At 31.2% G+C, this 24,883-nt stretch overlaps 1 protein-coding gene and 2 non-coding genes across 3 annotated transcripts; 1 reads left to right on the top strand and 2 right to left on the bottom strand.

Moving 5' to 3' along the window:
* The first annotated feature begins 7,424 nt into the window (after positions 1–7,424).
* On the top strand, positions 7,425–9,211 carry LOC129003557 (uncharacterized). The gene is made up of 2 exons (XM_054431854.1): positions 7,425–7,868; positions 8,501–9,211. The coding sequence occupies exons 1-2, from the start codon at positions 7,425–7,427 to the stop codon at positions 9,209–9,211; spliced, it is 1,155 nt and encodes a 384-aa protein (XP_054287829.1).
* Positions 9,212–11,786: 2,575 nt separating this feature from the next.
* On the bottom strand, positions 11,787–11,858 carry Trnap-agg (transfer RNA proline (anticodon AGG)). The gene has a single exon. It is a non-coding gene; the product is annotated as a tRNA-Pro (tRNA).
* Positions 11,859–22,624: 10,766 nt separating this feature from the next.
* Trnap-agg (transfer RNA proline (anticodon AGG)) lies at positions 22,625–22,696 on the bottom strand. The gene has a single exon. It is a non-coding gene; the product is annotated as a tRNA-Pro (tRNA).
* Between the last annotated feature and the right edge of the window lie 2,187 nt (positions 22,697–24,883).

The raw sequence follows: 24,883 nt of genomic DNA, 5'->3' as shown, positions 1-24,883 counted from the left end.
TATTTTTCATGTAAATAATAAAAAATACAAGATGTGTAACGATACGATTCATTATTTAATATCGTAATTTTAGAAACATATTACTAATCGTTCTGCGACAATACACCTTTCCTGGTCTACCAGGTATGTAGTAAGAAAGGGCTACGAAATGTACAAGATTTACAAAATATGTAACAATAGTTGAAAGTTGTCTGTTGTTGTACAACTGTCATCAGGTATAATCTAATAATTTAAAATTGTAGTTCAAAATTGTAAACTTAAAAATTACGTCTTAGCTTTAACGATGTAATAAAGAACTTTAAAGGTATTATTTGTAAATACTTCCTCATGATAACAGTTTTTAGAAATAGTGTTTTAGTACAGTAAAATCAATTTTCGTCAAAATCAAATATCTTTTAGTTAAATTAAATGACAGAAATACAAAAATAAATGCATAACGCATTGACATTGCTACTAAATATTCTAAGTTTTTACTTTATTTACGCATTTGTAATCTTTCAATATTTTTTTAAAATTTACAGTATAACTTTCACAGATATAATTTACCATCAATAAATGTTATGTAATTCGCATAGTTAATTGCACAACGAGTCAGTTAATTTCGGATCTATCTAAATATTTTAGGCCGATCACTATTAACACTTAGCTATTGGCTATTTCAAACTGTAATGGCAAGATTTATTTGTACATTTGCCTTAATTATATCTAAACTGACGTGCTATAGAAAACAAACCCTACTGTATTTTTACAAACGGGCTTCGAATGAAGAAAAATACAACCCCCTCACACCTCAAGTTGTATCGGGAACTATTATCACGATCGCAGGGATTCTACTGCAGGATTGCGTGTAAGGCAAACATAACTCCAGCTTCTACACTGCTAAACTGTATACAACGCGAAGTAAACTCACATAACTGCAATTCACGTTGGGTTGTGATACAAAGCTACGATCAGTATCGTGGTTATCCTGTTGAAAGAATCAGAAAATACTTTGTAATGAAATTAAATTAAAATGAAATGCATTTGTTTTGTTGTTTATAGAGAAATGTGAAAGGGTATATCTTTAATATTTGGGGTAAATTTTGTAACTAAAACTAGAAAAACGTATAAGTCAAATGTGAATAGATTTTGTAGATAGTCTGCACACACGACGATATATTTTGACGATAAGCAATAGGATATAATTAATTATTTGGTATAAAAATATTGATGGATGCAAACAGCTCACGCAATTTAGGGTGTTGGTAAATAATTTATTATAGACTAGTAAGTTTAACACTGATACATTGACTTGCATTAATAAAAATAGTTGTTAATAATATATTTAATATCAATCTCAACATAATGGTTCGTGATTAGTATTATTATGAAAAATTCTTGATCAGCATTGTACGTGTTATTACATTTATACAGGGTGTCCCGGAACTCTCTACCAATATTTTAGGGCATTGCTCCTGGGTAAGAAACATACCTAAATATCATATTTAAATTGTCCGGAAGTCCTTAGTTACTCACACAGCCGCCATTTTGTTTTTTTCAGTTATTAATTTTTTTCTAAAGAATGGTTAAACATATGAAATTGAAACTTTGCACAAACATTTATGACAACTAGAAAAAGCTACAAAAAATTATGACGATTTTTCATATTAATAAAACAAAATGGCGGCCATTTAAAATTTTGTATCTTAAATAGCTCAAAAACCGTTGATTTTATAAAAACTTTAATTGGCCGCCATTTTGTTTTGTGAATTTGAAAAATCGTTATAATATTTTTGTAGCTTTGTCTAGTTGTCATAAATGTTTGTGCAAAGTTTCAATTTCATATGTTTAACCATTCTTTAGAAAAAAATTAATATTTGAAAAAAACAAAATGGCGGCTGTGTGAGTAACTAAGGACTTCCAGACAATTTAAATATGATATTTAGGTATGTTTCTTAGTCAGGAGCAATGCCCTAAAATATTGGTAGAGAGTTCCGGGACACCCTGTATATGATTACCATCCAAATTATGAACACTATTACAGCATCTTTCAAAATTAATTGAATAATCCTTACAAGAATATAAACTAAGTTTTTTTTGTGGTAGTAATTTTTTATCCGAAAAATTTAAATTTTTCTGTGTAGCCTACTAAAAACAGAATCCAAATATAAGTCAGTTTAATTAAATACAGCAATTTATTTGTATATTGGCAACTTAATTTGCTAAGTTTCTTATTAAAAGATCTACTAAAATAAAATTATGCTCAAGTACTATTTTCAAACAATTCCTGTAGCTTTAAGCTATGCACGTTGCACGTGTTGCAAAGATTCTCACAGGGTAAAGCTAAATCTTTCCTTTGGTCTTAAAGGATGTATTGAGCTTTGTGTTCATCTTGCACTTGAATTTTTGGAGGTAACACATTTCCAGACTGATAAGGGTCTTTTATACCTGTCCAAATGTTACAAGCATGAGTTTATAAGTATGATGACACAATAATCGGCATATATGCCTTTAGGTATTAGATTCCTTAATTTACCTTCAATTGTACCGCAAATTTCCGTAACAAGGGAGGAAAAAATGAATAAAGAAATAGATAAAAATTTCTTCATCATTGTGTTTCTCTTATACACCAGCTTTCCAGAACAACGAACTGGAAAAGTAAAATAATTGACTATATGGGTGATTAAAATCTTTTTAAATTAATTTACCTTACGCTAAGTTTTTGAGTACACTACGTTTCTGGTAAGGAAACTCCTCATCTTTTGTTTGAGTAAATTAAGGATCAATGTATTGGCACAAAGACACGACCTCGATGCAACAAAAATTTTGATTATCAAACAATTTATTTTTGATATTTACGCAGTTGCATTTCCATAAGTTGGTTATTTTTACCAACCTTTTACATTAGACTGGATTTGTTTATTGAAAAAGTTGAATTGCATAAATCCGAAATTTTATAGTTACAAACACTATTTCGAAATACTTAAGACTTTAATTGGCAAACTAAGTTTTGGTTCTACTAAATTATTTTTTAATGTGTTGTGCTAATCAATAATGATCCTAAAGTCAGTATAAAGAAATATTTTATAATTCAATACTAATCAAGCCTAAATAACAAATTTCATTGTTTTGAAAATGATATAATACATTTACACACTTATGAACATTTCTTGAACAGTTATTAATCCCCCAGGTTTACAAAACTAACAAAATATGCCTATTTTACGCTTATGGACACTCTAAACATAAAATGAAAAATTCTTTGGGGACAGCAATAGGATATTAGTAATAGCTTTTGATATCCTCTCGAAAGCCACGGGTATGACGATAATACTCTAGAATATTGTTATCAGTACTTCACAGACTGCAATATCAAACTGAATGGTTCAATGAACTTTACATTTATTACGTATTCCTGCTCGGTTCGTTATCGGTTAATCGTATTATTATTAATAATTTTTACAAAATATTCCTTTTCCATACATTTTATTAGCGGGTTAAAACATACTGGTTGTTAAATAATTATATTGTAGACGATAACAAATCATTTTAACTTGATATATAAACTAATCGCAGGTTTTTACAAATTTTGACTTTTTATTATTGTAGCCTACAAATACAGGGTGTCCCGGAACTCTCTACCAATATTTTAGGGCATTGCTCCTGGGTATGAAACATACCTAAATATCATATTTAAATTATCCGGAAGTCCTTAGTTACTCACACAGCCGCCATTTTGTTTTTTTTTCAGTTATTAACTTTTTTTCTAAAGAATAGTTAAACATACTAAATGGAAACTTTGCACAAACATTTATGACAACTAGGCAAAGCTACAAAAAAATAATGACGATTTTTCATAAAACAAAATGGCAACCATTTAAAATTTTTGTAAAATTAATGGTTTTTGGGTTATTTAAGAAACAAAATTTTAAATGGCCGCCATTTTGTTTTATGAATTTGAAAAATCGTCGTAATTTTTTTTTAGCTTTGTCTGGTTGTCATAAATGTTTGTGCAAAGTTTCCATTTCGTATGTTTAACCATTCTTTAGAAAAAAATTAATAACTGAAAAAACAAAATAGCGGCTGTGTGAGTAACTAAGGACTTCCGGACAATTTAAATATGATATTTAGGTATGTTTCTTACCCAGGAGCAATGCCCTAAAATATTGGTAGAGAGTTCCAGGACACCCTGTATATGAATTTTACGTTAGGCCTATTTATTTATATTACTATTGTAATGCAACACTAATTAAGCTGCAATTTTAAATGTGTATTCACACAAATAATCAAAATAAGTATTTTTTATTCATATTTTGAATCAGCATGTCACTATTTGGTTCCAAAAATGATAGTTGTAACTAGTTGTTCCTCAAGTGATACATTTATCATTACAATTGGTGAGCTTTCTTTACTCTGGACATTATTCATAGTAACAAAATGAAACTAAAAGCTATGCATTTCATGTCAATAGCCTTTGAGAAATCAACTTTTTCTCTTATAAATGCTCGCCTTGACTTTCAGACAGGGTGTTGAACTTACAGCTGGACAGCCTTGGGCGCACGGCCTCGTAGGAACTTAGTTGAGGCTTAGCCTTAGAGACTTTCCTTATTTGAAAAATTGCAAAAGTGTGCTTAAGTATATCAATCCATCAATTTTTTTGGTCTGTTGTGATGTTAATAACAAATACTGAAGGAGTATGATAATACTAAAGCGAATATATGACATGCTTATTCGACACATAAGTTAGTTTGTACATTTAATTCTGTTCATTTATTCTAATTTTATTTTAATGGTTTTGCCATTTTTTAATGTAAGCAAATAACGGATTGTGTTTATTATTACCTTAAGTATTTTTTTATTTACTTAATATTTCACAATAAATTAAACAATATAAAATACCAGGTCAGAATATTCAGAAGTATTAATGTTAATGCTGAGAAAAAATACCGATAAAATAACAGAGGCAGAATGGAGATTAGAATTATCGATATAGCCTTTTATGTGTTATTCCAAATATGGTGTATTCGTTATAAACCAAACAATAGTATTGTTAAAATGAAACTTACAAAAATCTCTTTTCAAAGAGGGTGTTAGTTACAACTATTACTCTTACTTTTAACTGAAAAATGACCCTCTTTATGTAATAGGACCATAGTTTGAAAAGTGTTAAATAAACAAATTTTATGTTTTATTTGACAATGTTATTGAAATGTTTTTAATTTACATTTTTTATAGCTCGCAAAGAATAAGGGATTAGAAACCATCGTCACCAAAATCTATTGGGTTTAACATTTTTTTTTTTTTTTTTTTTTTTTTTTGTCCTAGGACGCTAGGCACGAGCCTGGGATTGTTTTTCACATTACTTCAGGCTAGACCTAGGGGTTGCGGCATTATCACTTAGATAAATCCATTGGTGACTTGGCGGGGATCGAACCCGGGACCTCAGGGACTGAAGTCCCGCGCTCTAACCACTACGCCAGCTCGCTCCCCCAAAATATTGGGTTTAACATTATGAATTACATATATTAAAATATCCATATATTTTTTCTGTAGTGTGTAGAAAAGAATTATTTTGATTAATCTTGGTTAAAGAATTCTGAACTAGAAGATAATTCGTGAATTTTGGTATATAATATTTCTTAACGTCATAAAGAAATAGATCATATTTCATAGATCATATTAAGCTGGTTTTTTATAAACTTTATATATTGACAAACGATTGCAACATATCGATTTTTATCGTCAAGCCAACAAAAATGGCAATTGATGATTTTTTGAATATTATAGTATTATAATATTCTAAAAATCATCAATTACCATTCTACAACTATTTAGTTATTATTGTAAATAAGTGTCTTGGTTTATAATGGTTTGAATAACAAATGTTTCTTTGAACAAATTTGTATTAGGTATTATTATTATATATATATATATATATTTAGTTAATAATTAGTTAATAAATAGTTAATAATTTAGTTCATAATTAGTCGAGAATCTATTGAAAAAAAACGCAAACAATCGAATTATTAAAGCATACATTATTAAAGTAATGATAAAGGTCAACGAACACAGAAAATACAGATTGACAAGCATATTTTGTTGGAAGATATAAAATTATTATTTAATAGGATAGGTAATATTCATCTGGGAACAGGATTACTACTATAAGAAACTAACTAATATGTACTAGACTAATATTTTTTTCTATTCTAGGACGCAAAACTGGCCCGAGGTCGTTTCAAAATCACTTCAGGCTGGCCCAAGAGGATTCGAAATGAAATCCGCCGGTGATTTGGTAGGATTTGAACCCCGAACTTTAGGGACCAAGGTCTGGATTTTCCTACTAGAACAGCTCACTCCCAATCATAATAAGCATAATTGATAATATTTTAAAAATTACCCACCATATAAATCGGGTTCAGTATTTAGAAAGTGGTGACCAACCTGGCAGTTGAAATTCACGAAAGTCCCAATCAAATGACGTGATATTTAACCCAAGAAGGGTCACCACTCATTAAAACACAAGTCAACGAACCAGACACTACACAACTACAACAGAGGTCATCGCCCTCGTAGTAGAGTGTTGTAGTGAGAGTGTGTGTGAATGAGTGTGTGTGGAGTACAGGTAAGACCTATCTCAAGTAGGGATCCATTGACCTGATTGAAGGCCGCACATCAGCTGTTTATAAACACCGGCGCTATGGCGGCAACTCAGTACCTCTACAGCTGTTCACCTGAGCACAGAGCTGAATTGGCAAATATACTTACATACTAACTTGGTATATTCAGGTAATTATACATTTTACATTTGTTTTGAATATTGTATGGCAGTAACTGAAGGATTTTATTTCCAATAAATTTTTTTCGACAAATCAACTTTAAATTTTTATTATTTACTTCCATGCTACCGATGAAAATAATTTATAAATGTAATTTAAAATCTTTTTATTTGATATAATTAAGATGAAATATTACTATTTATGTGGAATTTTATAAGTTTCTCCTGGAATATTAAGCAAGAAAAATACAGTCTCTCCTTCCATTTTTCAGTCAAATGCTCATAGTGCATTGATACATTTTTTTATAGTTTATTTCAATCTTAAGCTATTTTTCTTTGGATTTAAAAAATATATGATGGACATTGATTGTCAAATTGTTACAGGACATTTTTATATAATATCAATTCATCTTGCATTTGATTCAACGTTTCAAGTCAATGGAATTTGACTTTTATCAGATTAAAAAATAATAATTGAAGTAATGACAAAAGTTTATAGAAATTCAAATTAAACTGTAATTCAAGCTCCCTATTAAACTGACGTAGCTCTTGAACAATTCTAAAATCATTAAGGTTATACAATTTGTAATTTTACAAAATGTGTTCCTAGATAGTTACAATTTCCTTAGCTGAACGAAAAATCACCATAACCTTTTTTTCTCCAGAAATGGCCCCCGTACTAAGCGGTCTATCACCCTACGAAGAGGAAACCATCCTCAAATGCCTTCCCACAAACATAAGAGTGGACATGATGACGTCATCCGCAGCAGTCAAAGATGGCGAAAACTTCATGAGCGTCGTGACCAGAGTGAACGTCATCGGTCATGACCTTGACAGTGGCGATAAGACGACCTTCAGCCTGATAATGAAGACACTGCCGCAGTCTGTGGAAAGAAGAGAGTTGTTCTTCTGCGACGCTGCGTTCCTGAACGAAACAGAATTCTACAGCGAAGTGGCTCCACGATTGGGCGGCGACCAGAAGATTCCTCTCCCACAATGTCTGTTGGCTGCTGATGACGTCATAGTTCTAAGGGATCTGCGCCAGGATGGCTTCACAACAGCTGATCGAAGAGCCGGTCTGGACCTGGACCATTGCCTGCTTGTCATGAAGGTGTGTAGGGTGTTTTCACTTACTAATTTTAGATAACAGTTGCTAAAAGTAAATTTTGTAAATAGATTTCATGTTACATGGTGTAGCTATCGGTTTTTAAAAATGGGTTGGGACAGTGCTTTCCTAACTATAAAAAGGTTGCCAGCTCGACCCTCAGAAATGTCAATAACCTGTTTGACCCTGCTTATTGGGCTTTGAGTAAATGATCCTCGCTAGTGGAAAAGCCGATCCTAGACATTCTTACTCTATATTATACACTCACTTCCACTCATATTTGGGTTGAAATACTCAGTTAGGTGGTGTCCATCTTAATTGAAAATGATATAATCACCTCTCAAACAGTTATCTGCAACAAATATAATAGCTCTTCATCAAATTGTTTACAATGTTGGTGTTATTGTTTTAAACTCTAAATAAAAAATTAAATTGTACTTGTAGCTTAGGAAAAAGTGAAAAATTACCTTATTTTTAGTTATTTATTACAAATTCAAATTAAGTTCCTGCTATCCCTCTTCAATGGTATTTCAGCAAATGAATAAACCCCATAAATAAAACCCGTCGTTAATCCTAAGTATATAACTAGACTTTAAATACTTTGGATAATATGTTTTGACACTAGCATTTGTTTTTAGGAACTGGGCAAGTTCCACGCAATGTCTTTCAACATGAAGAAAAACGACCCTTCTCAATTCGCTCAACTGCGCACCAGAGCTACGGAAGTGCTTATTCATGAAGACAACCTGATCCTGCCTGCCTGTATTGATAACTGCATCAGCATGGCGCTCAAGGTCACCGACAACCATGACCTTCCCGTGGTCAACGTCCTCAAATCCCTCCTCGGCAGCGGCGTCGGCGCACTCACACCCCACCTGGTCCCTCAGGAGCCAATGGCTGTGCTCTGTCATGGAGATCTTTGGAGCAACAACCTCCTCTTCCGCTACCTCGAGGGGTTCTCTTGTCCTGTGGACGTCTGCTTCCTGGACCTGCAGGGCTGGAGGTACGCCTCCCCGGCTCTCGACATCCTCTACTTCCTGTTCACCAGTGGCGCCCCTTCATGCCACTTCCAACGCCTCATTTCCGCCTATCACCGCTGCCTTGGTCACGTGACTCTGGAAGACATCATGACTGAGGTGAGGAAGCATGTTGTGTTTGGCTTGATCATGTCTCTCATGGTCCTTCCGGTCATCACAGCTGGCGACGGCATGGCAGTCAATCTCGATGACGTCAACCAGGACAACATCCTTGAGTTCCAAAATAAACTTGAGGAAGGTTTTCTGAATGCTAGCTATAGGAAGAGGGTCAACGATATCTTTGCTTTGGTGACTGCAGAGAAACTTATTTAAGTCAAAGACGTCCTCAAGATGTACTTTAGATTCTACCTTTACATTGTTATGAATAATAGTATTTCCTATTACTAGTAGTATTATGTCACTTGTACCTAAAGAGTCAATGTAACTTATATTTTTGAAGAAGTAAAGAAACTAACTCGTATACATTAAACTATTCCTTTTGTGTATATATATATATTAGCTTTAATTTGTTTAAGAGATGATTATAAAAGTATCATGGCCTTTATTAGGTCACTTTTAAAGGTTTATTGTTTTTTATTCTCTAGCTTTGTCTGCATTTTCTACCTTATAAGGTTGTATTTTAGTGAAAACCTTAATTATATTACCAGTAAAAATAAAAACGAATGTACCTTAGGAACTATATACCCTTAGTTACATTATTATTGTTATTTTATATTACTCGTGTTACTATGTCACTTGTACCTTGAGAGTCAATGTACCTTACGTTTGTATATATAAACAATTTTAACAACTTAAATAACTACCTTTTCAATGATTGTGATTTAGGAATTTAAGTACCTTACGTGATAAAATGTATAACATTGTAGAGTTAAATGTGATTTATAAACTTCTAGAATATTGGCATCACATCCATTGTTCCTTGTATTTTTTAGTGTAAAACTAAGCATTGTGTTATTTAACTCTCTAGGGTTATAAGGAATTGTTCATACAAAATTAATGTTTTTATTATGTTGACAATAAAACAATGAGCATTTACACCAATTTCTGAGTATTCTTTAGCCATTTATTGGAGGAGTTGACCTTATAGTTATAAAAATTACAAGCGTATATATCATTTCCAAAATATAATTGTAACAATAGATACTCAATAATGATAAGTCCTAAAAGAACAGTGTGGATTTTGATATTTCTTTTCCTAAACCATTTAATCAGAATATTATTTTGAACATAATTTGATATTTTACAAACAATACTTATAGCACAAAATATAATTAATTTGAACCAATACTTTTACGAATGGTTTGTGTTACTAACACTACGTGCTAAAAAAAACATTTAATATTTCTTTTTTCTAATAATATTTTCTCCATTTTTTCCCTTTTAAAACCAATGAAATTCCAGGCATATGTTGGTAAAATTAAGGAATTATGTTTCTGCAATGAGAATAATGAATTCCCATTTCATTTTACGACTACGGATGGTATATCCTTGCATTTGGAATCGTAAATATAACATTTCATGTATTCGTAAGTGTTTCACGATAATTAAACTCAATACAGAATAGCTAGGGTCTAATAACTACATAAGCTTAATCTACCAATGTTATATTTAACCTCTAACATATTAGTGTAACAGACGAGAGACATATGTTTGCTTACACAGAAATATCTCCAGACTGTTTATCCATGATCAAGTATCATGTTGCAATGTATAACCTGTTGAGTTACTTAGCTCACACAAATTTAGACGAAACTTTAAATTTATATACAGTACGTGGAAGTAGGTATTACTATGTTTTGTTATTGTGGTTGTATATATATACAATCACAACAATAACCACTATGACCACCAGCTACTGAATATGGGGTAAATGTGTGATAAGAAAAAACAAAGTTCGAGCTGGATCACCTGAATTTTAACACTGCGAAAAGAAAAGAGTGTCTTATTTTCAACTGTAACATGTTCTACAGGGTTGGTCAAAAGTGTGGATCCTCTTAATTCCTCTACCTCTCCTCTTAACATATCAGCTGGTTACAACAGGAAAATTATATAAACTCTGCACACCTAAAAGAGTGCACTTTTTAGTCAGAATGATTATTTTCCCCGATACCTCAAAATGAGTTATTTTGGAGACAGATTGAATTTGTAAAAAACAGTGCCTATTTTGTACTGGGTTGAGATAGGGACATCTAGGTGGTAATAACACAATTTCATCAGTCCATGTAAATATAAATTAGACGTATTTTCAAATAATGCCATGTTGTACTGGATTGTAATAGGAAACCCCTGATTCCATTGATATTTCTATTTTGAAAGAAACTTTGGGATACAATTTCAGTTGTTGGGCCTTGACGTTTAAATAAAAATAAGTTCGGGGGTTCGGGCGAAATTAACCAACCAAAAGGTTTTTATATTATATAAAAGTGTACAGTGTTCATTTTAAAATTTGTCCTGGTGTAACCAACATAAAAGAGAGGGACTATCTATTTACCTAGCTATATATATTCCAATAAAGAAGTATGAAAAACTTAAAGAATTCAGGATTCTCACATTAGCACACTGCAAGACATCACAAGACGGAAAACACTTAGGGAAAAAGTTTCTAAAGGTGGTAGAAATAAAGGTGGAATAAATCAATAAAAATTGCATTACTATAGGTCGGCCGCTTAGAAAACGACCTCCTCCAGCATTGGTTTAGCATTAGCGCGCAGGTCGTTTTCTAAGCGGCCGAACTATAATAAGGAGTTTCTCATTATATAATGCTTTTCAGAACAACTTGTAATGACTTCATGATTCAACTTCAATTGTTGAGGGTAAAATATATATTACAGTATCTTCATGGTACGGCAAAATAAATCAGCTTAATTGATAAAAATATAAAATATCCGGGCTCGGCCGGGATTTGAACCCGGGACCTCTCGCACCCTAAGCGAGAATCATACCCCTAGACCACCGAGCCATGTGTGTAGTGAAAGTATACACCTTATATGAATAACTGTCGTATCTAGAGCAAACAGCGAGACTGATAAAGCTTTCTCCGTTACGAATCGGTCAGAATTTCTCTGTGTCACTTGTAATAATCAATTATTTTAATGACAGTAGGCAGTAGACTATTGTGTGTAAAAAAATTAGGTTTTACTTTACCAGTTAATCCGTTGTCGGATTTCCTCTTTGATTTAAATTAGAGAGGTGTTGAGAAGAAAGGATTTAGTTCTGTAATTTAAACACTCTTTTATCCCAGTTGTAGATTTTTTGCAAGGCAAGAAACGAGTTTTTTCTTCCTCTTAAGAAAGAAGTATGTTTATAAAAAAACTGGATTTATTTGATCCAGTATATTTAGCTTTAACACACTTAGACGTGAGATATTTGCAACACCAGTCTTTTTATCATTATGCTATAATTTAGCTGAACATTTTATTTTACAGTCCATCCTACCATTAGCAACATAAAAAATAATATAAATCAAACAAGAATAATATTTAGAGCCCTATTAGTAAATTTAGCTATAATTCCTCCTACGTAAATTGTAATAAATCTTACAAACAACTTTACTTTCAGCCAAAGACTCACATGGCACACATTTTTTTCTTCCTATTCTCTTAGGATATAGCCTACGGATTTCTATTTAGGTTAAATACAAACACATCGAGTTGGATACACGTGATAAAATACTAAAATATATCCAAAATCAAATAACCATAATAAAATTAAAATAATCCATTCCCAATACAATAGAAATTTTAGTAAGCAATTGACTCATATTACATGTATAAAATGTCATATCAGCCAAATTATTTCCTGGCTGCAAAATGTGAATCATCAGCACACTATCGACTCCAGACCATCAAATCATTCGCAATCGTCGAGTCAAAGACCAGACAAGGTTGGCCTATTCCACTGGGAGAGGAGTTGAACGACTCGCAAAAGCACGGCCTTCGCCCAGCTGTTAGCAGCTGCAAATATAGCTTTGACTGATAAGTGGGTCAAGATCACGAAGTGGCCTTGGGACTGATAAGTGCTTCATACGGTTGGCACTTAAAGTGACCGATAAATGGTTGAGGTGACCTTAAGGTGTCATAGAGTGAATACTGATGGGCTGAAGTGGATGAAAACATTATGTAACGTAATTTTGGTCTCAAGGATAGATTTGGTTTAATATATTTCTAGACAAATAGAAATAAATTGTTTTATTTAGACGGTTTAATGAGTTTTCTATATAGGGAATAAGCTATTAATGCGTGACTCATGGGAAGACCTGGACCCGGGACCGTTTTATTTGTTCGTTTTGAGGTTCCCAGGTTCCGAAAACGCCATCTGTTCAAAATTACATAATATGTATTGAATATATTCTGTGTATATTATACATATGTGTGTCCGTAAACAAGATAAATCTAGGAAAATTTATCAAATCTTGATGATATTAGGTATTAAAGTGTAAGCCTGTTTATTCAAACGAGTCTACGAACCAGCACGATCGGACTATAGGAACGGTTTACGGGATTGTTATGGAGCTAAAATTCGTTTTTCTAATAATTTGTCTTTCCTAAAACAAATAATTTAGTACTGGTATATTTAAGAGTTGTTATGCGCTTAATGATTGACGAGAAAATCCCAAAACACTGTGTATATAAAATGCCCATGTTATTCTTTTGGAAAATAAGTATACTTTTGTAGTTTGTTTGTTTATTTACATATTTTGATCAAAATTGGAAAATATATCAATTTTATAGTAAACTATTAACATTTCACACACAAACTGTAACTATGATTATTTTCCCTAAGTACTATTGAGCAGAAAACCTAAGTATTTATTAAACTAATGTTATTTTAATAGGGAATAATATAGATTTTAAGGAGATATTTAAGGAGTTAAAGTACAATAATTAGGAAAATTGAAACTCACTTAGTCAAAAGGTTTGTTGCCGTGGGGGTGTTTACTATTTACACTATTGAGACCCAATTTTACAATTTAGGCCACAAATTAACCTAAATATTTTATTTAAGATCGTTGAATTAAAACAAAATAATTACAAAATTGTGAAATAAGATTTATTTTCGACAAAAATCCGAAGAGAAAGGGTGCATTAAGAACGTAATAGTTAGTCTTATCACGGACACGAACATTTGAGGCTTTTGTTCCAAATATAATTTGTAAAATAATTAATAATTACCTAATACCTCACATAAATCACAATATTTATTATGAACTTCGTATTTCGCTTTTTCTACTTCTTATTTGTGTAAACTGTTTTTTTGTTTTTCAGTCGAAGAAACTGATTGATAAACATGGTATGAAAATTAACTTAATTTATAACAGATTATATTTTTGATTTAGTTTAAAGATACAATAACTTAATTAGTTAACATTTTCTAAATAAATACATCTTATCCTCTCTAATTTATTTATTTATTTATTCTTTCAACGGTAACACCATTTTTACATTAGTATATACATTAATAGGATTTAATCATTTAATAAACATAGCATAATTAGGTAATAAATATGAGCAATAATAATAAGAATAAATTAGAAAGCAGACATGACATGCAAAATACATAACCAGTATAAAAGAAAATAAAAATACATTTATAGGCTGAAAACATTTCAAGTGTAAGACATAGCAAATTTGGTACAGGCTACTAAAATATGTGCAATTAATAAGAATGAAAAAGAGAAGCAGGCATAAGATGCAAAAGACATAATAATATGGCGCAAAAGATAATAACAACAGGTAAAATATGAAGTGTAAAAACATAACAACAACAATATTTAACAATATGCAACCGAGACATGACAACAATGAAAAAAAGGAAACAACAAGTACAATACCGGTAGGCTAACAAAAGAAATAGTAAAATACAACAACAACAACAAAATAAATATATATATATATATATAGGTACAAAACAACAGCCGTAAATTAATTTAACAAACGCAAACACAACAGGGAACTTATTTAATAGACAAACATAAAAAAATTATTTAAGACGATCCACGAATATTAGAACAGAAATGGTATAGTTTATTATAAACATAATCTAATATACGTCACCGGCTCAAAATTTAACATGTACTATCATTTTAACTAAACTTTCCAAAAACGTCATGTGTTAATGTTATTAGTATAAGTTTGGGGCCTGTTACACCATTTATTTATGTTTATGATCCATACTGTTTCTGATAAATATCTGTGGGATGAGACAAAAAAAAACAATTGCATATTCCCGTTAAATCAAAACAGTTTCAAATATTTTACATAAATGGATTTGGAAAGTCATAAATGTATTTGTTGCAAACATCGAATGGTCATGAAACTTATAAACTTTCAATTTGTTTCAATAATACAACCTGAAGTCAAACACACTCTAGGATTGGTTTTGGTGGGAACTGTTTTAGCAATCTCATGTCTACTACAAATGTTTCTAACCGCTAAAATCTAGGTCAAGCAAGCTCAGTAATGGGAAATGTTCCCCTGGTGTCTGGCACTATCTGATCAAACTGACGTTGTTTCACTCTGGTTATTTGTTTAAAAACTAAATAGTCATTTTCTTTGTCGCATTACCTCAAGTTTGGGTTATACATTGATGTTGGTTAACTGGTATAAATTTACAAGTAACATAATTATCAAAAGTGTTTATGTTTTAGTTATTGTTATACTCATTTAAACTGTAAAGCTATTTTACAAGTAATTAATATGCATAAATAATTTTATTGAACACTATACCCATATGAATTGAGGGAATATTTGAAGATATTCTAGTAATTAGAAGTAATTAGATATTCTAGTTCTTAGTAGTAGTATTCTATTTGAAGATATTTAAGTATATTAGCGATAAAACAAATTTTAAAACCGATGCTAAACGAAACTTGATAAAAATACAGTACTGACAAGGCTTCAGAATAGGCCTAACACTCTAAGGTTTGTTCATAATTTAAACAAATTAGACTAAGTGAATTCAGATTGAAAGCGTACACACTGTCCATAAGGAAAATCTCTGACCTTCAAACTTCAATTATCTGAGTACCAAATTGGTACAAAGATCTGAGGTTTGTGAGCGTAGTACCATTGACTATATATACCTACAGGTATATATAGTCAATGGTCAATGGAAGGACTGTAGTTAGCGGGTCAGAACTGAGATTGGAATGAATTCTCTACTTTGGATCTCTAGTTTTCAATGCTTTGTCAACAGGAGTGAAGCATAAAAGCTATAGGTCAATCAAGAAATGAGTTAACGATATTTTCTGTAACTAAGTTTTTCAAAGGAACTAGCCTAGTATTTTTCTTTACATATACATGACAAAAGTCTGCATATTGTAAAACAGAACCTTGTATTAGAATTATGCTGGATATATAAAGACGTTATTTATTTTATTAGTTTTATGTATTTTATTTTGTAGTTTTTATTTTATTTTTGATTTATTTGATTTATTTATTTCATTTATTTGTTTTATTTAATTAATTTTGTTGATTTATTTATTTTATTTATTTTATGTATTTTATATATTTTTTGTATTTTAGGTATTTTAGGTATTATTTGTATTTTATGTATTTTATTTATTTTATTTTTTTATTATGGTTTTTATTTGACTAACTTTATTTACCTAATAATAAAAATTATTTTTGTTTTATTTACGCTTGATGCGTTTGGCATCAGGTTCTCCAATTAATATACAGTATTTTGTCAATTGCAATACCTATAAAACAATATTAATGATCAGTTCTCATTGTCTGTTCAAATCCTCCATCGAAAAAATGTATTTTTTTTTTTTAATATTTGTTAACTACAGACTCTGTACACGTGCAAGGGAGGCCTCTGTTATTGACAGGACGACCGAATAACCTAAAAACAGGTCGTTCAACCTAGACTGTTGTCTTGAAAGTGGCAGTTAAAAGTTTTTTTTCTGTCCCAAAAATCAGAAAACAATGTTTACAATCTTTATTGCATACACATTTTTGCCCAGTAATGTTAAGTATCGACAGCAAAAATAATTTAGGTAATTCAATGGCCAAAAATATTTTAAGTCCTACACCTAATTTATTTTAAATATTAACGAAATTTTCCAATGCAATTTTGATTACGAGATATAAAAACTTTTTATAATCGAGAAGGTGTTTATGAACGTTCTTACAATTAATAAGCAATGTTGGTGAAACTTATAAAGTATACACAATAAAAAATAATGTTTATTACTGAGTTACCTAATTATAAATACTAAAGGGTGAACCATTTTTCAGAGTTTAAAAATGTCGTTTAATATTTTGTCGATAAAAATGTTTTATAGATAAACGTGTTGTAAAAATAATAATTTTATGAGTTTTGAATAAATAACTTCCACTCATATATGCTAGAAATATTTGCGTTGGTTATTTAAACAACACAACACTTTGGGGTTTTCAGTTGAAGCGGGGGTTTTGCACCAACATTTCTCCGAAATTTCACTTTGTAAAAAACTCAAAAAGCTAAATTCCCTTAATTAATTAACGCAGGTGGTTTTATCTTGTGAAAATATTTTATGTTGAATATTTTTGTCACAAAAACTCACACAAAATCATTGTTGGGTTCTACCGTTCTACTCCTACTTAAAAATTATGTTAGTGCTTACACGGGTTCTGATACTCTAATCTTATCAATTTTGATAGTGTGTGACATTGCAAACCGCAATATAGTGTTCGTGATATGATTGATTTTTAGGGACAGTAAATAAAAGAAACGTCTATAACACTTGATTTTTAGGCACTAGTTTGTTTATAACTACATTGCTTTGTGAAAACTAGTACTAAAGAAATTATTCAGTGATAGTAAAAAGATCAAGAATTCCTATTGATCACAATTACTACCGTAAACGTTAAATGAATTTATCATTTTATTACTTTAAACGTAATAATATATATAAAACCAAGGGTCACATCAATCGGTTGTTGACCGTGATATAGTTGGTAGTTAAATGTATATTTATGATAAACAATATCGTTTAATTTACTTATCCACATTGTACATTACTAACATGTAAAACACACTATGCAGCATGAGTTTTAAATTAAATTTAAATCAATAATGAAACTTTATTTATATTTTAAATCTTATTTTAATTATTTCAATGTAATATTTATCACTTTATCTAATACGCCATCTAACATGTAATTACAAATCGACATTATTATTGATCCATTATTATTTTTGATATCAATCTAAAACTTAACTAAAATCTAAAATTATCTAAAACATAACTCCAGATATACCTAATAGTGAAATTGCATCATTAGGTTGATTTGGTAGATATGATATAAATTGAAAAGTCTCCCAATTATTCTCTTATATTCCCATTTAAACAGTAGTTCATTTAAAAATCCACACGCAAAAAACCACAACTTTTTACCATTGCGTTTTACCAGTCTACCATAATTTAATAACTAAGTAAGCTCATTCTGAAGAAAATTGCGCGCACTCGCGCACAGAAACATACTTTTTTCAATCACTTTAGTGACAGAAGGACTCAAAAAGTAATCCCAGGGAGCACACTGCTGGCTAGGATACAACGGTCGTTGCAAGGACAAGCTTATCACTAGACTTGAGTACACAGTTCTCGGTATACTTAGGTGTTATTGTCCCGTAGCAACTGAATAGATTGGGTTTGCTATTTGATGTTTGTTATTCCTGCTACAATACAACCTCTACTAGTACCTAACATAACTATTACATGTTAAACGGAATTGGTGTTGTTATTTTAGGTATTTAATGCAGTTTGTTTATTTACTGTATTTTTTAATGAATACGGGGTGGCTGAAAAGTAACTTGCACCCCCCTTAACTTCTCAACCATTTGAGATATTTAAAATCTGTTTGCAACAACCTTCTTAGATATGAAGAGCTACAATAGTTATGGTCAATTTTGAAAATTTTGCCCTTAGGGGTATTTTGTGTAGGGGGTAGCTCAAAATTTTTCAAATGACAAGTATAGTCGAGTTTGGTATCATTTTACAGGTCTTGACAAAACATAAAAATTGACATAAAGAAAACCAAAATCGGCCGACCAATAACAAAATGGCGCCCTAAAACGTTTCAAATCCAAATAACCATGAGGGTGGCTGAAAATTAACTTGCACCCCCTTTAACTTTTTAACTCTTTGAGATTTTTGAAATCGGTTTGCGGCAACTTGTTTGGATATGAAGAGCCTACAATAATTATGGTCAGTTTTGAAAACTTTGCCCTTAGGGGTAGTGGGGGTAGGGGGTAGCTCAAAATTTTGAAATAGCAAGTATAGTCGAGTTTGGTATCATTTTACAGGTTTTGACAAAACATAAAAATTAACATAAAGAAAATAGAAATCGGACCATTAATAACAAAATGGCAGTTCAAAATTACTTTTAATGATCATTGTTTTAATCATTCACCTACCCCTAAGGGAAAAATGTTCAAAATTGACCATAACTATTGTAGCCCTTCATATCTAAGAAGGTTGCCGCAAACAGATTTCAAATATCTCAAATGGTTGAAAAGTTAAGAGGGGTGCAAGTTACTTTTCAGCCACCCTGTATATTGTTTGGTTATTAATCGAAAAAGTCCTCTATGTGTAACTGCGTGGTCAGTTTTTAGTTTAATCAAAATTGTTGTTTCGTGACTTTTGTTGAGGGATTGATTTTTTTTCGCAGACAGGTTTTGTTTACAGTCAAACACCTGCAGGATTCAAACTATTCTTTGACCTTTGGCGTCAACAGTGAAGTAGCCATGTTTATTCGGACAGTCCTCTGTCTTCGATATAAAGTAGAACGTTTAAGACAAAGCTCATCCTAGGTATTTGTATTTTAGTTTAATCAGCTGCACTTAAAATAATAGCCAAGTGTAGAACGATGAAGTCATATGGATATTAAGTGTCCAGTATCATTTACCCAGAGAATTTCCTATGTAAAGTAAAAATTGAAAATAGTTGAAGTTCAGGACCAGAGAGTACTCATGTATTCTGTTAAATCTATATAATAAAAGTCAAGTGTGTTTCTTTAAAACCAGTTTTCTCAGCTCGTGTGCATCGTAGGGAAAATCTACGCATACTGTTAGAAAGGTATTTTTCTGTAGGTGGGCAGAATCCAAATTAAAATAGGCTCAAAAATAAGAGCAAAATTGAAAAAAATAACATGGGCCTTATCGGTTGTCATGCCAATGACGAAATAACAACGAAATATAAACAGAAAATCAAAACAAATGGAAGAAATTCCCATCACATGTTTTATTTACAGCATGGGATGAAAATAGAGAAGTCTGAACATTAGATATTCTTGGTCGAGTTTTAGACCATGGGACGACCTCTCGTATTAATTAAAATTCATTCCAATAGCTGATTAATTTATCACTTTACACAGAATATTGTCGTTAGTAAACAGATTGTACCGTTTTTTTTTTTTTTTTTTTTTTTTGAATTGGATGGAAATTCTACTCTGTGTATAGTAAATGCTAATAGTCATATGAAAGGTAATAAAACTGATTTTAAATTACCAGCAATAATTAGTTACTACATATTTTATCACAGCTTTATTTTTTTTGTTTTATTTTTATTACCAAATATCTTTTTTCTTCTGTCTCTATAAAATATCTAAATGTCAGATTCCTATCTATAGTGATCTCCATTAATGGATGTGAGTGCTACCTAAGCTACCACTATGTATAAGGTCTAGTTAACTGGTCATCCAGCAAATACTATTATTGGGGATTTGAATGTGTTAGTTTGTATGATTGATAAGATTTTACTCAATAAAAGAGATGAAATAGGTAAATGATGGTTTATCAACATGGTTTGAGAACGGAAGATTATGTAAACAAGTAATATAAATAGATCATAACAATTGATAAAAATATGGTTTTATCTTTAAATGGCAAACAGTAGATAGTATGCATAGAGTACTTCTAACAAAATGTGTGAGAATATAATATAAGGGTAGTATAAATTATGTTGTGGTCTAAAGTACTATATAAGTAGTTACTAAGTCTTCATTTGTTTAAAGTTCAATTTTGGTGATGGTGGGTATGATATTTTAGGGATTGTAGTGGACATTTATCATCACGATTAGTGAAAAAAGTGTTTTCGACATTTCAGGATCTGGATTATGCGAAAAAAGTACCGAAAACATGTTAATCAATCAGCTAAAATTGCATTTCTTGCTAATTAATTATGATAGAAATCATCCGCAATAATCTTTCAAATACTACGTGTTTGATACGTTTTACTATGGTCATTGGTAATTGTTTGTTGTGAATATTGTCTACCGAGAAATGTAATATTGAATGGACAATCTATAAAAGTATAAATCGATCCAAGCATATACAATATTGTAATTTTTAAATCTGTTTATTGAGTGGCTCAATAGTATCGCCTGCAAATGAACAGCTAAGTTTTCAACTTAAACAGTAACATTTAAAAATGGGGATTCGTTAAAAATTGGTATACTATATGCGATTAATAGTATACAGGGTGATTGAAAAGTCTGGGTACGGCTTAATATTTTAAAACAAAATGCAGATAGAGCTAAAATACTTGGTACAAAGTTACAGGGCATAAAACTCTATATAAACACATTTTCAGTGATTCAATAACTCTTCAGGGGGACGTCCCACAAGGAGTCAGAAGAAAATCTGAAATAAAAGCATAGGTCAATATGCACATAAAATTAAAGGTCTTTTTTAGTAGAATACAATGTCGCAAACCGCACTTCAAAGGGTTGATCCTGCGCAAAATGGCAGATGTCAACCTTTAAACGGCTGCCATTTTTTACTCAGGCATTCTATTGAGCTTGAATTTACGGCATCGTAATCTAAAAGTGAAGACCTTTAATTTGATGTGCATATTGACCTATGCTTCTATTTAAGATTTTCTTCTGACTCCTGGCGGGCCGTCCCCCTGAGGAGGTAGCGGATCACTGGATATGTGTTAAGATAGATTTATATGCCTTATAACTTGATTCCAAGTTTTGTAGGTCTACGTTTATCATTTTTTTTTAATATTAAGCCGTAACCAGACTTTTCAATCGCCCTGTATAAATTATAACATTATAGCTCATATGAATATTTGTATCTTAAAAAGTATAGTATTTACATTAGTTAAGAGGGTTCCCTACCCCCGCCTAAAAACGTTAGAAAACCGCTTCGTGCGGTATCATATAGCGATTCTAGTTTTAACATTTAAATTGTGAACCAAACACCATTTTGTACATAAAGAGTGGTACTACTAAGTTTGCTTTTTAAAAAATGTCTATGCTTACGCAATCAAGGGCAACGACTTGTCAAAGTTAGTGAACTTTACAGTTAAAGTTCACTAACTTTGACAAGTCGTTGCCCTTGATTGCGAAAGCATAGACATTTTTTAAAAAGCAAACTTAGTAGTACCACTCTTTATGTACAAAATGGTGTTTGGTTCACAATTTAAATGTTAAAACTAGAATCGCTATATGATACCGCGCGAAGCGGTTTTCTAACGTTTTTAGGCGGGGGTAGGGAACCCTCTTAATAGGTAAACATGATACATTGAGTTAAATGTTCATTAGGTACCTCTTCCAGCTTGTCACATTACAATTATTGAAAAAGTTGATAATTGTTGTCTACCGTTTCCAATTTAGCCAAAGTCTTTTATCACAAATATATGAACTTATGAATCGAAATACTAATTCATCAAAATAAACTCAATAGCGTTAGGGCGTAAAAAATTACAATTATTCCCATTATATAAAATTAATGGGGCTCGGCCGGGATTTGAACCCGGGACCTCTCGCACCCTAAGCGAGAATCATACCCCTAGACCACCGAGCCTTGTTTTACAGAATGTTGTTTAACAATCATCACACCTACTTATTGCTGCTGTGTCAGACAACTTTCGCTTTCGGTCGACTTGTTTGTCCGGTTCACCTACATATAACACAACGCTGATAACACCACCTGGGTGAGAAACGTGGAACTAACATATCACTATTGACTGAAGGAATTTCTAATAATCAATTATATTTCATACAAGTGCAATAAATTTTTATCTGTGTTTTTCGTTTATAATGCTATGCTACAGCTACTAAACGTATATGTAATTAAAAAGTAATTTTTTTTGTTGTAGGAAAAATAATTTTAAAAAACTGTTATAATATTATACTACAGTTTTAGAAAATTATTTTTGTTAATTATTTTATACATGCTTGAAAATTAAGTTGGAACTGTTATAAGGTAATTAGTTTTGCCCATGTGACCGTGTTTTAAACTGGCATTTTCAGTACAGTTCTTAGAATTGAAATAGATTCACTTAACAGAATTGTTTTACTTAATAACAGGAGTAACGGACCAATAAGTTTCAAGGATTGAGAGAAATTTTAATGCTTCGAACTTCAACTTATGAGCTACAGTATTAAGACCGATTTAATCGATTTAACAATGAGTAAGTGGTTAGGACAAGTGGTTGCATCAGTGTCAGTGGAAATGAGAGGTTTAATACGAAAACATCACATCTTTTAAACGTTATGAGTAATGATTGGTGGTAATTAAAAAACGGCCATAGGTAAATTAGTGTACGCAACTTGCGTAAATAGTCTTAACGACACTCACCAAAGCTCGTACTAAATTTTTACTCGTGTCGTTAACACTATACGCGATCGATGCGTAAACTACTATAAGATTTCATAACCTTTTACTTTTTCTTAATATTTCTTCAAATTAAAAACAAATGATTCAATAAATTCAGTTAAATCTTAGTCGTTACAATTGTTAACAATAAAAAAAACGTATTGTTTTAAAGGTTTTATCACCTTGTTGTTGTTGTTGTTGTTAATTTGTGTGTAATGGTTTTGATTATTAGGTTGTGTGCAGTTCTATTAAGTTGGCTATATAACAGTATCAGGCGTTCAAAACTATACTATATGTATTATCAGTTAAAAATACCAGGTACATATATTGACAAGCACTGGTAAATACTGTGGTAGCAAAACACATAGTAGAGATCATCCTGTATTTACCGAATTCTCTGTTTCCTGTGTATTTTCTTATCAAAATGTCTTACAACTGAGCACTCTTACATCCATAAAAAAACATACATATGTGTGTTTTATTGTTTGTATGTTTATCGGTTACTCTGAACATACACTATAAAATTTTTTTAATATTATTGGTCAGATCAAGGCTTAATATAACAAGTCGATGTTTTTTTTTAGCAAGATTGCATATTATTTATTTTTTAAAGTTCTTTTAACATCAGTAATTTATTTTAATTTTGATTATGGTTGCTGAAAATACTTGCTAAATATACTCGTATAACAGAATAGGTAAAAAACCAAGTTAAATCCTACAATAAGAACAACCTCTTTTAGTACCTACCGAAATCGCATGCATATTACATTTTCCAATTAAAGAAAGATACATTCAGCCTATCATTTTAACACCTAAGACTACTTAAAAAAACTAATTTGATTTGTTAGATCACTACAGTAACGCAAAATAATGCAATAAAATACTCACTAGGAACTTATGTATACAATGGTTATGTATACAATAAACTATACAATATTTTGATCTCAAATATGTTATCTCATTATTGAATCCATTTATTATTAATACATTGTTTATATAACATTCATTTTGGGAAAACTCAACGAATGTTCACATATTATACAAAACACTTAATATTTACATCACTACAGAGTAACAAAATTGATTTATTGCATAACTGTAAACAGACTGTAACTTGCACGATCACCTAACAGAATATTTATTGCATTGTTGTCAATTTTATTACATATTTTTGTACCAAAACGAGAAAAGTCAGTTGGTTTTGATATATCTGAGAAATATGGCAATGGGCAAATTATTGACATTTTGGTTAACGTTTAATCTTTGGATTTATCTTGAAAATTCAAACTGATTCGACAAAAACGCGTTCAATACTGAATTGTATTTTGTACTTCTGATATAGTACGTACTGTACATATACATAGCTACCTTACATAATACTGTAATACAATT

This window comes from Macrosteles quadrilineatus, unplaced genomic scaffold, assembly GCF_028750875.1.
Source record: "Macrosteles quadrilineatus isolate MER2022 unplaced genomic scaffold, UCM_ALF_1.0 Scaffold_9__3_contigs__length_116548681, whole genome shotgun sequence".
Classification (NCBI taxonomy): Eukaryota; Metazoa; Arthropoda; class Insecta; order Hemiptera; family Cicadellidae; genus Macrosteles; species Macrosteles quadrilineatus.
The sequence above is the reverse complement of the archived record's forward strand: the minus strand, read 5'-3'. Positions and strand labels throughout refer to the sequence as shown.

Bases quoted from the DNA above. Each gene is read 5' to 3' on its own strand.
- LOC129003557 (XM_054431854.1), top strand. From the start codon at position 7,425: ATGGCCCCCGTACTAAGCGGTCTATCACCCTACGAAGAGGAAACCATC. The intron at 7,869-8,500 runs GTGTGTAGGGTG...ATTTGTTTTTAG, and splicing joins ATTGCCTGCTTGTCATGAAG to GAACTGGGCAAGTTCCACGC.